Source organism: Lacerta agilis, chromosome 1 (assembly GCF_009819535.1).
Source record: "Lacerta agilis isolate rLacAgi1 chromosome 1, rLacAgi1.pri, whole genome shotgun sequence".
Classification (NCBI taxonomy): Eukaryota; Metazoa; Chordata; class Lepidosauria; order Squamata; family Lacertidae; genus Lacerta; species Lacerta agilis.
The window spans coordinates 60,284,229-60,298,978 of record NC_046312.1 but is presented as its reverse complement, the minus strand read 5'-3'; the positions used below and the strand labels follow the sequence as shown (position 1 = coordinate 60,298,978).

The 14,750-nt window shown below is 41.6% G+C and overlaps 1 protein-coding gene across 1 annotated transcript in view; it reads right to left on the bottom strand.

Annotated features, from left to right (window-relative positions):
- ANO3 (anoctamin 3) overlaps positions 1–14,750 on the bottom strand; it is a 156,356-nt gene that overhangs the window by 61,337 nt on the left and 80,269 nt on the right. The window contains 3 exon segments of the mRNA XM_033151028.1: positions 3,172–3,216; positions 9,137–9,237; positions 9,785–9,943. Coding sequence (XP_033006919.1) covers positions 3,172–3,216; positions 9,137–9,237; positions 9,785–9,943 — 305 coding nt within the window.

Genomic DNA, 14,750 nt, shown 5'->3' with positions numbered 1-14,750 from the left:
TAATATATCAGAATTCCCACCTTTGCCAACCACCATGGTCAAATCTTGTAAAGTACAGCTATTTTAGACAAATGTGCAGTGAAATTACAATTTTTATTTATTTATTTATTTTTACATTCATGGCTCACTCTTCCTCCCAAAGCAGCCCAGGGCAACAAAAACTGCATATATATATATTTCTTTTAAAAAATGAAGTTAGCATTTTAATAATGACACACAAATGAGTACAAAAGGACACATGATGGAAAATGGTTGCATAATGTGAGTGGAATATGTTCCTGGTGCATAACATTCAGTATAAGAGGCTACTAATGTCTAATTAGGGACATGGGTGGCATTGTGGTGTTAACCACTGAGCCTCTTGGGCTTGCTGATCAGAAGGTCGGCGGTTCGAATCCCTGTGAGGGGTGAGCTCCCGTTGCTCGGTCCCAGCTCCTGCCACCCTAGCAGTTGAAAGCACGCCAAAAAGTGCAAGTAGATAAATAAGTACCGCTCCAGTGGGAAATTAAACAACGTTTCCGTGCACTGCTCTGGTTTCAAGGGTCCTTTACGTTTTTTTAAATGTCAAATTAGTCACCTTTCAGTCACTTCTCACATTTGCATTTTAAAGTCAGGGTGCAATTTTTGCAAGTAGGATGGGTGTTACATATACAAATATCAGATGAGGATACCAATATTCACAACTTGAAGGAAAGACCTTCCTAAACTCATTGACTAGAGATATAGTAAGAAAATAAGAAACAGTCCTGTGAGGGCAGAGGGTTCGTCCTGTTAAATATAAAAAGGAAGAACCACAAGCATAGGCAACTGTTTACTGCCTCCCAAGGTATCACAAGGAAAGCCCAATTGCCCATGCAGACTGATTTCACTAGTTTATGGCCAAAGTAATAAGACGGTTGTGTGGAACACACATTCCAGATTGGCTGTAGTGAGCAGTAGGGTTCCATCACTCCCCAAAGCTGGTGGATATACGGTATTTTCACTTGGTAAACAGTTCATGAATGTTGCCACAACAGTTAAGTCACATGAACTAGCCGCAAGATGAAATAAGGATACTTGGATTCTCTTTGGTGAGAAAGTGGTAGAAGGTTGGTTTCAAATTTGGTTGATTTCTTTATGGTTAAGCCAATTTGGATCATCACTTCACAACAGTGTGTACAGATTCACCTCAGGGGCAGGCTATCCACACAACCACCAGCCATTTTTGCCAAGATAAATTTGACACCACACGATGCGGTAAGGACTTAGCTTCATGGTGGGTAGGACTATCATTGGTTACTTAGTTATGATTACTATATGATTCCTCCAAGATCAGAGACCTTGTGCCTCTGAATAGTAGTTTCTGGGGGTTATAAGCAGGAGAGTACTGTTGTGCTAATGTTTTGCTTGTGAGTTTTCCACAGACATCTGGTTGGCCACGGTGACTACAAAATACTGGACTAAGTAGGACTTTGGTCTGATTCAGCAGGGCTCTTCTTGCATGCTAAAGTATGCTTCAGAAATATTTATGCAAATTTATGCAAATATGCCAAATAGATTAATAGACTAAAACCTGTATGATTAATCAACCTTCTTTAGTTGATCAGCCCTATTAATTTCACCCAGTGTTTACCTCTTACTTTTTCTTGACTGAGTGTAATATTGCCTCAATCCTTTTCTCCACAGAAAAACAACAACATTGAAATGAATGTGAAAGCTTAAAATTCAGAAAGGGTAGCTTGAATATTTCAAAGGGGGCCAGGCCCCATGTGGCTGTGGCTCTGGAACTGAGAAAGGTCAAGGGGAATTTCATCTGACTGTGATTATCCTTTGGGAGTTCTGCCTCACATAGAGAATCAAGAGCTTTATAGAGCAATGTTAACAAAAAGAAGCCACCAGCACAATTAGGCATCCTGATTTCATCATCTGTAAATTTGCCACCACATAGCTCCATTGGAAACAAACTAAACCATAATCAAGCTAAGTAATAGTTGTTAATACAACAGGAATATATTTCCACGTCTGGATGTTTGGGATGGATGGGGGAAACCCTATTACAATTCACATACCATATAGAGCAAACTATATTTTTATGTATCTATGTATGTATTTGTAATGTATTTGATGCAAAGCAAGCACGTGCATGACTGGGGAGAGGAGATAAGCAGTTGTAAATTTACACAATAAAATATTTCAGGGTGTTGCTATTGAATATTCAGATCTGGAGGATGCTTTATCTAATGATGTCTTGGGCTAATTGAGAAACAGACATCCAGAAAGCCTGCAGAGTGCAAACCACCAGTAAGTTGATTTCCAGAACAAAAGGAAGGCTACTCACCTCAAAATTATGTAACCATACATGAGAATTATGTGACCTGCAACTATACACAAGAATTTCATCCAGTGTTTCCTGTGCCTTTGATCATTTTTTAATCCAATATCTTTTCTCATTAATTGATGGAAAATAGAGAGCACACACACAAAGATAATTTTTCAGCACAGCACTAGTACGTTGTGTTAAACTTCATGCTTTGTGTATGGATAAATGTTCTTAGGCAGCAGGACTAAGAAAGATGGTGGGTTGGATCCTGAGAGCCGTGGGCAGAAGGAAGCTGGTTGAATAAGTCTTTTGCATCCTCTCCTTTCCCTGTTGAGCTTTCTGGAGAGTTGAGGCTCTCTCCTGAATGGTGTGGGAAGGGGAGGTGGCTGCTGGGGGAGGGATGAAGTGGCCAAAATTGGATGGAGACATATTGCATGAGTGCTGCTCTGTTCACACCCGGTGTTTCCTCTCAATTTTGGGGGTCCCTGGGGAGGCTTTTCTGTGAGCATAGAGGGCTGTGTGTGTGTGTGTGTGTGCAGACTACAGGTAAGTAAACTTCTGCAAGATTCTGCACCATTCTCAGGATCTGACTCCATTACGGTGTCAAAATAGAGGGTTTCCAAAAGCTCTTTCAGAGTCTTGGATGACACCATCTTTTTGTAAGAATAATCACCTCCCCCCCCCCCCATTTTCTTTCTTTCTTTTTTTTTTTTAAAGCAACACCACCACATACACATACAATCAGCCAAGGTCTGCTGCTTCCATTAACTTGTTTAAGGTCCTCTGTAATAAATTTACAACTGCTAGGATGGATTGGTTTTTAAGCAGGGTGACTATCTGGCAAAATGAAAAGCTACATATCACCCACCAACCTGCCCATGGTTTTGCTCCTCCAGTCAGTGTAATAACATTTTTTCCTGTAAGAATAGCAGAAATAATCTGAGAACAGTCGCATACAAAGGAGAAGGAAGCAGACATAGGAAACAGACCATAGTGTTTTGTCACAAACAGCTTTACAAAATAAAGTTGGAACAAGTCACAGTTCTAAAGGCAATGAAATATCTTTAAAATCATTAACTTGGAAAACCTTGGCTAAAATTATAGTACATATTGATAGTATAGTTAGCCAATTTAAAGATTTAACATGCACTAAGAAGTTACAGCTTCTGAAAGCTCAGAGACTATGGACCTTTCCCCATTCATTTGCACACTGATTTCTTAATGTTATTGTCATTATATCAGCTGATATTTTGCACACAACTGTGGACAGCAGATGGCTGTATGAAGGAACTGGAATGGATTGCTTTTCTATTTCAATATTTTTTGCTACCCTTAAACGACTACAGTAATGCCTGAATGTTTTTTTTTTTTAAGTCATGCAATTATCTCTGCAATTTTCACGGAGGATATATATATATATATATATATATATATATATATATATAGAGAGAGAGAGAGAGAGAGAGAGAGAGAGAGAGAGAGAGAGAGCTATTCATGAGGCACACTGTAAACACAAACTTTATAGTTTCTTTGTAATATTGGAATTCTGCCTTATACTAATTAATAGCTTTAAACAAAAAACAATCCCCCCCCCCTGTCCGTTCATGCTGCTACTTAGCTGGAAGGATGGACAAAGTCTAGCAGAATTCAAATCATAGATTTTATTTAGACCAAATCACACTTAAAAATAAGCACTTACAAAAATGACAGATGGATTTCATCCGATATGCTTTTCATGGAATAAACTGATTGAAATTAATGACTAACTTCAGTCAATTAATTTAAGTTGGTCTACTCTGAGTACAACCAAGTTGGATAGCCGAATGTGTATTTTTAATTTAATTATGTTTTAACTGGGGGCTTTTAAAACTTTTTATTTTATGTGATTTTATACAGTTTACTGTGGTATTGATTCTTTATTATGTCGATCAGTTGTTTTCTATTTGGATTTCATTGCTAGCTACCTTATGTGGGGTTTTTTGTTTTTGTTTTTTAAATCTAAAGATGGAATATAAATGTAACAGACAGAGGGACAGTGAATCATATAAGAGTATACGGAGCTCAGAACTGAAGAAAGGACAATTTATCCATTTTACCATGTCTGGGCTCTCGTCTAGCTTAAACTCTGTGGTCAGACCAGCTGCCAGTGCTGAAAACTGATGCCCTAGTCTGTGAGACCCATCTCTGCACAGGAGAGCTGAAAAGGGGTTTTTGTACATTGGGAAGGAAGAGACAGTACTACCTCTTCCTATCTTTCTTTTTGTCATCCTACGAACCATTTATCAGCCAAGAACAGCAACCCAATCGTGCAACACTCTTCCCCAGAAATAAGAAGCTTTAATGGCAAGTGAAGCAAGGCAGACCATGCCTTCTTGACAAATAACATCTGCTCAGTTTAATTTAATCTGTATCCCACTTCCCACCCTTCCTACAGAGAGTTCTCCAGTTTAGCTTGCAAAATGCACTTCCATCTGGGCCATTTGCTGGCTTGGTCCATTGGACCAGGCTATCAAATTAGAGATAAGGAGATGGGCAAGGGCAACTAGCAATTCAGGTGGCCTGCAGCTGTCTGAACCATCTCAAGGTGACTTGGAAACTTCTCAGCTCTGCTGCTGAATAAACTCTTTCCCTATCCCTGTTGGTGTAATGGGCATGGAATCTGTCACACCAGTGGCGTAGAAAGGGGTGTGTGGTGGATGCGGTCTGCCCTGAGTGTCATCACTGGGGGGGGGGACGGGACAAAATGACAAAATAGGTGTTTTTTAAAATAAAAAATGGGGGGAGGGGCCTCATGAAACTTTTTAGTTCAGTCAACAAACACAACGAAACATGGCTGGCACTGGGAACCACACTGCAGGGGCTGGCACTTACTGTGGGGCCTGCAATGTGCCTGAGCCACACGTCTCTTCTGGGAGTGATGTGGTGGGTTGGGAAGCTGCAGGCTCCATGCTGCCTGAAACAGCAGCATGGGGCTTGCATCTTCCCACCACCTCTCCCTCAGCTGCCTTACAGCTGAGAGGGAGGTGGCGGAGAGGCTTTGCACAGTGTGCCCTGCCCTGGTTCGCCCCGCCCCCATGGGTGGCTCACTCTGCCCCCAGGTGCAGGGCACGTGTGCCACCCCGGGCACCCAAGCAGCTAGCTACGCCATTGTGTCACACATAATATTTTCCTTCTCAGACCCCATTATGCAATACTGATGTGAAGGAGCAAGAGAAGCCATTCTGCAGGCACCACCACAGTGTCACACGGTTACCTTCTCCCCCTGGCAATGTCCACACATCTGTCTGACGTGGGCAGGCCTACATGTGTAGCGTTCTATATGTGTAAGCTGCTGTATGGTTTTGAATTCTGAGTGCACAGGGAATTCAGATTGCATAGAAGTCGATTTGCATAGGACCTCATTCTTCAGCTGCTCAAGGCATGGATCTTAAGGAGTTGGGCCAGGAAATCAGGTGTGGGGCCAGCAGCATGGCTTCAGCCCCTTCACATGAATAAGCTAATGCTGGTCTGAATCATGGTTGCACAGATATAGTCACCAAAGGCTTTTGATGCACAAAGGTGGGAATAGTGGAAAGTTGAAAGAAAATAGGAGGGGTAAAGGAGGAAGGAAGGAAGGAAGGAAGGAAGGAAGGAAGGAAGGAAGGAAGGAAGGAAGAAGGAGGAGGAGGAGGAGGAGGAGGAGGAGGAGGCAACTGTAGCAAGAGCAAGGAGGAAGAATCAGAAGTAGCAGGAAGTCATTGTTCTAAACTGATTTAAATGCAGCATTTTTATATTGTTCTAATGTGCCTTGGAATCTTATGGTGGACAGGTAGGAAATCCATTAGTCCAAACGAACAAATCTCCCTACAGTTCAAAACATGGGCCAATGGTCTCTTTGACCTAAAGGCAGCAAGTCATTGTCTTGTGAATGTCTAGTTTTCCATATGAGTCCTTTGTAAGAAGAAGAATAGCTACACGATGGGAAATTCTCAGACAACACCACAGCCCGGCCTTCATTTTGACTGCTGTCCTAAGGAGTGTTCAGATCACCTCCTCCGTGCAGACATCTGAGATGTGAAAGGGACATTCCTGACAGCCTTGTTCCTGACATCTTGCACCCTGAGGGCAGCACCTCCAATGACCATTCCTTGAGGCTGACACTTGAAAGTGGATTGGGATTCTTGACTGTATACAAAGAGCCGACATGGACGCATCCTCCCAGGAGGTCAGAGCGGTGCACAGTTTCAAAACACCCTGGGAGAAAGACTAATCCAAGGTCACACAGTGAGCCGCACAGGCTCTTAAGCGCAGACAGCTTTTAAAGCACAAAAGCTGCTGGATTAGTCACCAAAGTGTTACTTTTTGTGCTCTTCCATAAGCATGAAACAGCTCACATTGTACAAAAAGTTCCTCATAGATCAAAGCAGGAAAGACTTCTAAGAGCAAGCCCTGCATTCGAACATTTTCATTATGAGTTTCCTTCTTTTACTTTTGTTCCCATTCTCCCATTACTGAAGTAAATATGATAAAAATACCAAATTGTTTACAGGATTGCTGACGACCATTGTAGTCACTTGCTGAAAATGATTTGCTGTCTTTTTTGAACTGGTGGCTCATTTTCTGACAATTGGTCTAATCCATAACCCATTCAATTCTGCAAGAATCACACTGAGCTTAATACTACTGCTCTGGAGTAAATGGGCTCTGGGACTGCAGCCAATCTGCTTGAGTCAGCAGCTATAACTATCCTGCTTTGCTCCTTACGGATTAAACTGGATTAAATGGGAGCTGGGTGAGGGGAAGCAGTTTGGGTTAAGTTTCAGAAGCTTGTAGCTAAACAGAGTTTTGCATGTGATGATCCTAGAGGGCTGAATGAAAATGTGTCATCTTCCTCATTCATCTGGTATTGCAAAGTCATCAGATTCAAGGTGGAAACTTGAATTCGAGTTGTGCGGGCTTTATGTGAATCAATAATTGTTGCAAGTGGCAGAGGAATGTGGAAAACAGTCAGTTTGGCTTCTATTTCCTCTGCTGATTGTCACATCTATAATAGCTTAAATTAGGCAGACAGTACTTTGCATCTCCCTGCTTTGTGTCATCAAAGTCATTACAAAATATCTGAGAATTTGCTCCCACACTTTTCAGGTAGACAGCTACCAAGGGGAATGGGTTCAGCCAGCAGTGAAGGCACCTGCACTTTAGATACTGACATTGCTGAGATCAATGTTGGAGCTAGAAAACCCTACGTCTTCAAAAATCTGCAAATTATAGATATAGGCAGAGAACTCCCAACCCAGGACCAACCAGCCCTGAGCACAGCTGGAGCAGCAAAGCTTTGACTGCATCCAAAGCCCTGTTGACCCCCACCAGTTAGAGTGGAAAGCGAGGTGGGCTGGAAGTTCCCCTGCCTGCTGTACCAGCTGCAGGCTGGTGCAGCAAAGAGGCCCAGATTAGACCCCTCATCTATCAATCCAGGTTCCTGGCTGGCTCTGTTTCACCCCATTTTGAGACCTTGTGTCAGCTCCTGATGAAAGGACAGTATTTCTGGTAGCCCTCACACAGCCTATGCCTTCAATAGGTGTAATGGGGGTTTCCATCATGGAGGAGGGAGTCCTTTGGCCAATCCTAGAACCCTCCTAGAATAGGTAAGGCCTATTTTCTGTGGACATGGAAGGGTAGAGAAAGAAGCAGAAAGTGGTGACTTGCCTTTGGTGCTGACCAGCTTGTTGAAGCTCTAACATGTTGCAGATTCACAACCTCACTGGGGTACTTAACTATGAAGAAGAGACCTATGTGTGAACAACTGTACACTGGAGTAACTTAAAGAACTGGTGCCTGAATTTGGTTTTACCCTTCCTCTTTGTTTCCTTTTGTGTTGTGTTTTTCGGAGCTTCTAAGCCTGAGTGCAGGAAAGCCTTTTTGGCTGAACAGCAGAGTAGATAAATGAGTACTCAGGGCCCTTTCTCATTGTCAGCAAATTCACAGCCTCAGAAGATGGGGCATGGTTAACAATCTTAATCAGTTTTGAGATGTGTGTGGACAGTGTTGCATGATTTCCTTACACACACACACACACACCAACACACAGTGTAAGCATGAGGAAGTATGTCTGCACACCTTGTTTAGTATTAATTCCTACTGAAATTCATGGGAATTACGTTAGCCATGACCAACAACTAGACTAGCTCTATCTCCAACGCAATCTAGACTTCACCCACTTAAAAATAAATAAATGGTGTGCTGAGATCTTGCCATGTGTCTTTAAACTTGGAGTATTCAAAGACTGGTCACCTACCCCAGCCACACATGGTGCTATGAACGTTTCATTAGGTCAGTTATCAGAACAAATAATGATCTGAATCCATCTCTACAGATCTAACAGTAGAAAGACTCTATTCCTAAAACTATTGATGTCCTTGCAAATATTAATTAATATTTCATTTATGCCCCACCTTTCCTCCAAGGAGCTCAAGGTGGTTTCTCTCCCCCCCCCCCTTATATCCTCAGAACAATCTTATGAGATAGGCTAAGAGACAGCGACAGGCCCAACATCACTCAGTAAGCTTCATAACAGTGTGGATTAGGACCCCTGTCTACCAGGTTTTAGTCCAACACTCTAACCATTGCCACACCTTCTCTGAGTTAATAAAATAACTGTGATCACTGTAACATCACATGCACTTGTATCATATATTTCTAGAAAACAACCATACTTTCAAGAAAACGTATGGAAGCACGACTGAAAAAAATATCTGGTAAAGCATATTTCAATAATACATGCATAAAAAACAAAACAAAACAAAACAAAAACAAAAACTGGTTAAATAATTGTTTTTTAAATGAAATATTTCATATTACCGGAAAGGCATCCTGATGTTCATTCTTTCAGCGTATTTGCACAATGTATCCCAAGGACAATGAATTTTAACAAACATAATATCATGGTTTGTAACAGCTGGCTGAAAAAGTAACCAGATAGAATTGATTAATGTTCCAAATCCAGGTGGGCAATGACATTTGTGTCAAACTTGGCCTTTAAGTTTGATCCCTGTGGTTATGGAAATTTCAGCTTGCCATGCACTGAAGCTGGGACTAAACACAGCTGTCTGAAAGGAAGAGGTCAGCTGTCTTATCTAAGCCATCTTCAAGGATGAGGCCATTAGTGTCTTGAGAACAAGGCTCACCTGTGGAAGGAGTACAGCCTGCCCTCTCTTAATGTGGGCAGATGTAACATAGGAGCCGGACCCCTTCCAGAAATTCCCTTTGCCGTGCTTATGTCCTCCTGCCCCCCACTGAATGTCTCTGCATGCTTCTATGGGTTCTTAGCAATCCATTGTTTCACAGAAGTGGTTTTGACATCATGAGGAAGCTCAAATATAACATGGATCGTAATGTGGAACTGAAAACAGAATAAACTGCTGTGCAAACATAGCCTCAGATGGCACTAAAGACGTGTTTCTTCTATTCAGAATAAGTCTCTGCAGGAAGGTGGAAAATGTAACATACCTCTCTTTCTAACATCAGTCCTTCTGCCCGAAGGTTCTTTTCAAAAGTGCTCCGTTTCTCTATTTGTAGACTGGACTTTTTATAGACTAAAATGTAATCAATACGTTTTTTGCCATCCTTGAAGAAGAGACCTGATGTTGCTAGGGCGCTCATGTCATTCTGAAAGAAAAATAAAGACAAAAAGTGGGGATGGGGATGGGGAGATGTTTAAACATAGTATCATAGTCCAGAAGATTTTTTTTAAAGGAATGCTATGGGCATCAGTGAGCGACAAAGAAATCCACTTTGCCCAGATGGTAAAATTAAGCCCTGATGGCCAAACCCAGAAGACTTTTTTTAAAAGTACCTGTATGCTGCAGACAAACACACGCACAAATACATGGAATTTTGAGTGGGCACTGAAAACTCACAGAAAAAGGGGGCACTTTTATGACATGATAGAATTGTAGAGTTCAAAGGGCATTTGGGAGTCATTTAGTCCAAATCTCCATTCAATGCAGGATTTGCAGTGCAGGGTGCAACCACAGACAGTGGTACCTATAGTTAAGTACTTAATTCATTCCGGAGGTCCTTTCTTAACCAGAAACTGTTCTTAACCTGAAGCACCACTTTAGCTAATGGGACCTCCCGCTGCCGCTGCGCCGCCAGAGCACGATTTCTGTTCTTATCCTGAAACAAAGTTCTTAACCTGAAGCGTTATTTCTGGGTTAGCAGAGTTTGTAACCTGAAGCGTATGTAACCCAAGGTACCACTGTATCACTGATGGATTTTGACAATGGTGTAAACAAAGTAAAACCAAAAAGTGAAAGCTGGGAGAGAACTCACAGATAACAGATGGGCTTTTTAGGGAATTGTCCAAGAAAAAAATGTATTATTATTACTACTACTATTACAAATACGATTTTTTTTAAAGTATGCTGAATTATGAAATGAACAAAAGAATCCCAAATATGTTTACTCTGAAGTAAATTTAATTGAGTTCCATGGTACTCATTCCCTTGTAAGTGTGCATAAGCTTGCAGCCACATTTGTCTTTTGCATAGTGATAAATATCCATTTCTGTTTTAACTAACAAGGGCCAGTGGCTGGAACAGTTTAGGTAGTCACTCCTCATTACTATTACAGAATACAGCTGTCAAATATCTTTAATAGCTCATGATGTATCTTAATATATGCAAGTTCCTAGCAATACGTCTATATTTTATACCTACGTGCATATATATATGTACTGCTGGTAAACTCTGCGTTAGATCCATCATTTGTCACATTCATTTGTTGGCCTAATTGAGTCTTTGCTTCCATGCTGTATCCAAAGCACTTGGTTCGTCACCATAGTCACAAAGGGTCGGTGTGCACTGTGAAGTCCCTGATGCATAATCGCAGACCAGATGGCTGTTACTGATAGTGCCATCATATTATAATCCCTTGACAGGAAGAATTTGGAAGTGTGCATTTCAGCCCATCCACATACCCTAAAGTTTGCAGGTCTTTCCAGAATTGGTATCCACAGGAAGAATATGGTAATCCATAAAGGAATGGAAGAGAAAGAATGTGCTAAGAGTTGAGTGGGGAAGAGGAGAAAGAGCCTGCCATTGAAAAGTGGTTGATCATGCAACAGCCTGGTCTCTACGCCATTCTCTCTAAAAGCTTATGAAACCAAATGTCATAGTGCAGTCCAAGAATTGTCAAACATAAACACTAGAAACACTAATATTAGTACTAGCTGCTGCTCAGGCTGTGGGCAGTGCAGTCCCAAGGATGTAAATCCCATTGGGAATTAATTCAGTGGGCCTTAACTCTTTGGCAAGTGTGCATAGAGCAGCCACCTCAATTTTACATTTTCTGCCTACCCGTTTTTAACTCTACATTACATCTCTTGCCCTTAACACTGAAACAACTCTTTGGTTTCTAAAAACAAACAAACACAAAAAACCCATGCATCTAGAGGTGCTTGAAGAACACAGTTTGAAGAAGCTGAATGTTAGAAGATTTAGAGGATATGACAGAAAGTACTTTATACAGTGCAGAGCCAAATATTGGAGCTCGTTCTCCCAAGAGGCAGTGATGGCCACCAACTTGGATGGTTTTAAAAGAGGATTGGACAAATTCATGGAGGAGAGGGCTAGCAATTGCTTCTAGACATGATGGCTGTGCTCTACCTCCGCAGTTGGAGGCAACAATGTTTCTGAATACCAGCTGCTAGAAACTATGAGAGAGAAGAGGGCTCTTGTGTGATGTTCTGCTCCCTGGTTTCCCACAGGCATCTGGTTGGCCACTGTGAGAACAGAATGCTGGACTAGATAGGCCTGATCCAGATAGGCCTGATCTTATGTTCTTAAGGTCTTTGTGAATTTCTGCACAAACTTGACTTGATCCACACCTTCCAGACAAATGTTGCAAATGAAAACAGTTATTATTCAGATTAAAAAAATCTAGAAACATGCATATTGAGTGGGAATAAGTTTACATATACACATTTTATAGAAAAACTGCATCCATAAATATGTCTTTCAATTTCATGCTTACTTTTTTCCATTGCAGATTAATGTGAAAATATGCCCATACAGATTTAGTTGTGTTTGTTATGCTCAGTTTTAGTGTTTATACTATTTTGGTACATCACTTTGGGTCACTCCTGCTTCTACTACTACTGCTACTAATAATAATAATGTTCACATGCTTCCAAGCTCTTCAGAAATATTTACTGCCCTTTGTATGAGGTATTAACAACAGCAAGTCACTGCAACTCTGTAGGGAAAATAACATACAGTGTTTGGAATATATCAAGGACGGGCAAGGACACTGATTCAGCACCCATCATGTACAGCTACTGCTGATATAACTCCTATAAAGCTTTACTGCAAATTCAGTTGGCCTTTGCACAATAAAACATCAGGGAACATCAGGAACTATAAGCACCACTAATAAATAAATCCTCTTTCTTAAAACAGTGTCTGGCCTATGAATGGGTTAGTGGAGAAAGGAGAAAGGGGTTAGTGGCTCTCTCTCTTTTGCTTCAAACTCTATTTATATATTTCATATTAACTGCAGTGTTGATGATACTGAGGTATATTCTACTTTAGCAGTCTGAAGTGAGCAGCAGATGAGGAATTCATTGTACTTTTAAAACAGATTGCTATCTTGTTTCTTGGTACCAGTAAGCTTTTTAAATATATACGTATCAGTATAACATGCATCAATAGCTAAGGATTGTATCCGTCCTCCATAAACAAAGAGTGCAGTAGAGCTGTTTAACAGCATACCCTCCATTGTTTCTCCAATGAAAATGGAGAAGTCCTATTCAACAACAACAAATTTCCTGTTTATACCCTGCTCATCTGACTGGGTTGGCCCAACCACTCTGGGTGGCTTCCAAGAAGAAGAAGAAGAAGAAGAAGAAGAAGAAGAAGAAGAAGAAGAGTTTGGATTTGATATCCCGCTTTTCACTACCCAAAGGAGTCTCAAAGCAGCTAACATTCTCCTTTCCCTTCCTCCCCCACAACAAACACTCTGTGAGGTGAGTGGGGCTGAGAGACTTCAAAGAAGTGTGACTAGCCCAAGGTCACCCAGCAGCTGCATGTGGAGGAGTGGAGACGCGAACCTGGTTCCCCAGATAACGAGTCTACCGCTCTTAACCACTACACCACACTGGCTCTCCAGCAGGACATTAAACATTAAAAAACCTCCCTATACAGGGCTGCCTTCAGATGGCTTGGGGGCTGGATAACTCCACACCCTCCAACATTTCTCCAATGAAAACAGGGAGGTCTTACCATACCTTCTAACATTTCTCTGTTGAAAATAGGGACATCCTAAGGAAAAACGGGACATTCCAGGATCAAATCAGAAACTGGGGTGGCTTCTGTAAATCTGGGACTGTGCCTGGAAAATTAGGACACTTTAAGGGACTGTAATAGTGAGTGTGGATGAAATATGGTAAAATTATTTGTTTCACAAGTGATGTACGTAGAGCTATGTGTTTGGATTAGAGCAAGGCCAAAACTAAGCAAACAAGTGGGACCTGCCACTAAAATGTTTACTGCTTGTGGTGACAGCAAGTTATGTCATCTTGTATGATACTTCATTCATTATAGTTCATTATAGAAAGGTGATGTTATTGGGAATGGTACTATATCACCTGTTTCAAAGATCCACACTCAGGGAGTAAGTTTGCTGTTAGCATATAGGATGCATCCTTAAATATGCATCAGTTCTAACTCTAAGGCTAGTCAGTGGTTCCTGCCTCCTGCTTTTCCTCATCTCCATCTTAGGGTCCCACTTTTCAGTTGTACTCCAACTGAACTATAATCATATGCAACAATAAAATTTATTGAGCAATGTGGTGCACCAGTCCCCTAAGGCTCCCATTAATAGCTAGCAATAAAAATAGTCATAATCTAAATGGAAAAGTATTCAAATGAGTTCAGTGAGAGGGATTTTAAAAACGTGCTTAACTCTATGACTGCCATTTTAAACACACTAATCAGGATCTGAACCAGAAGCAGCACATCCAGTGGGGCAGACCCACTGTGTAAGCTTCCCAGCAGCAAGGTTGCTACCACTTACTGGGGAGCAGAGGAGCAAGGCAATGCGGAGTTTGGCGCAGTGTGGCCACACCAGTGAGATTGGCAGATGGGCCTGCAAAGTTTAAGCTTCATTTATTTGCCCAGAGATACGAACCAGTATGTGATTCTTTAAAGTAGCCTCATTTTCAGTGGTATCATTCTCAAACCCTGACCATTGAATTGAGGGGTGGTAGAGACCTCATGAGAAGAGAAGACTCCCTGGAACAGACCCTGATGTTGGGAAAGATGGAGGGCACAAGGAGAAGGGGACGACAGAGGATGAGATGGTTGAACAGTGTTCTTGAAGTGACTGGCATGAGTTTGGCCAAACTGCGTGAGGCAGTGGAGAATAGAGGTGCCTGGCGTGCTCTGGTCCATGGGGTCACAAAGAGTCAGACACG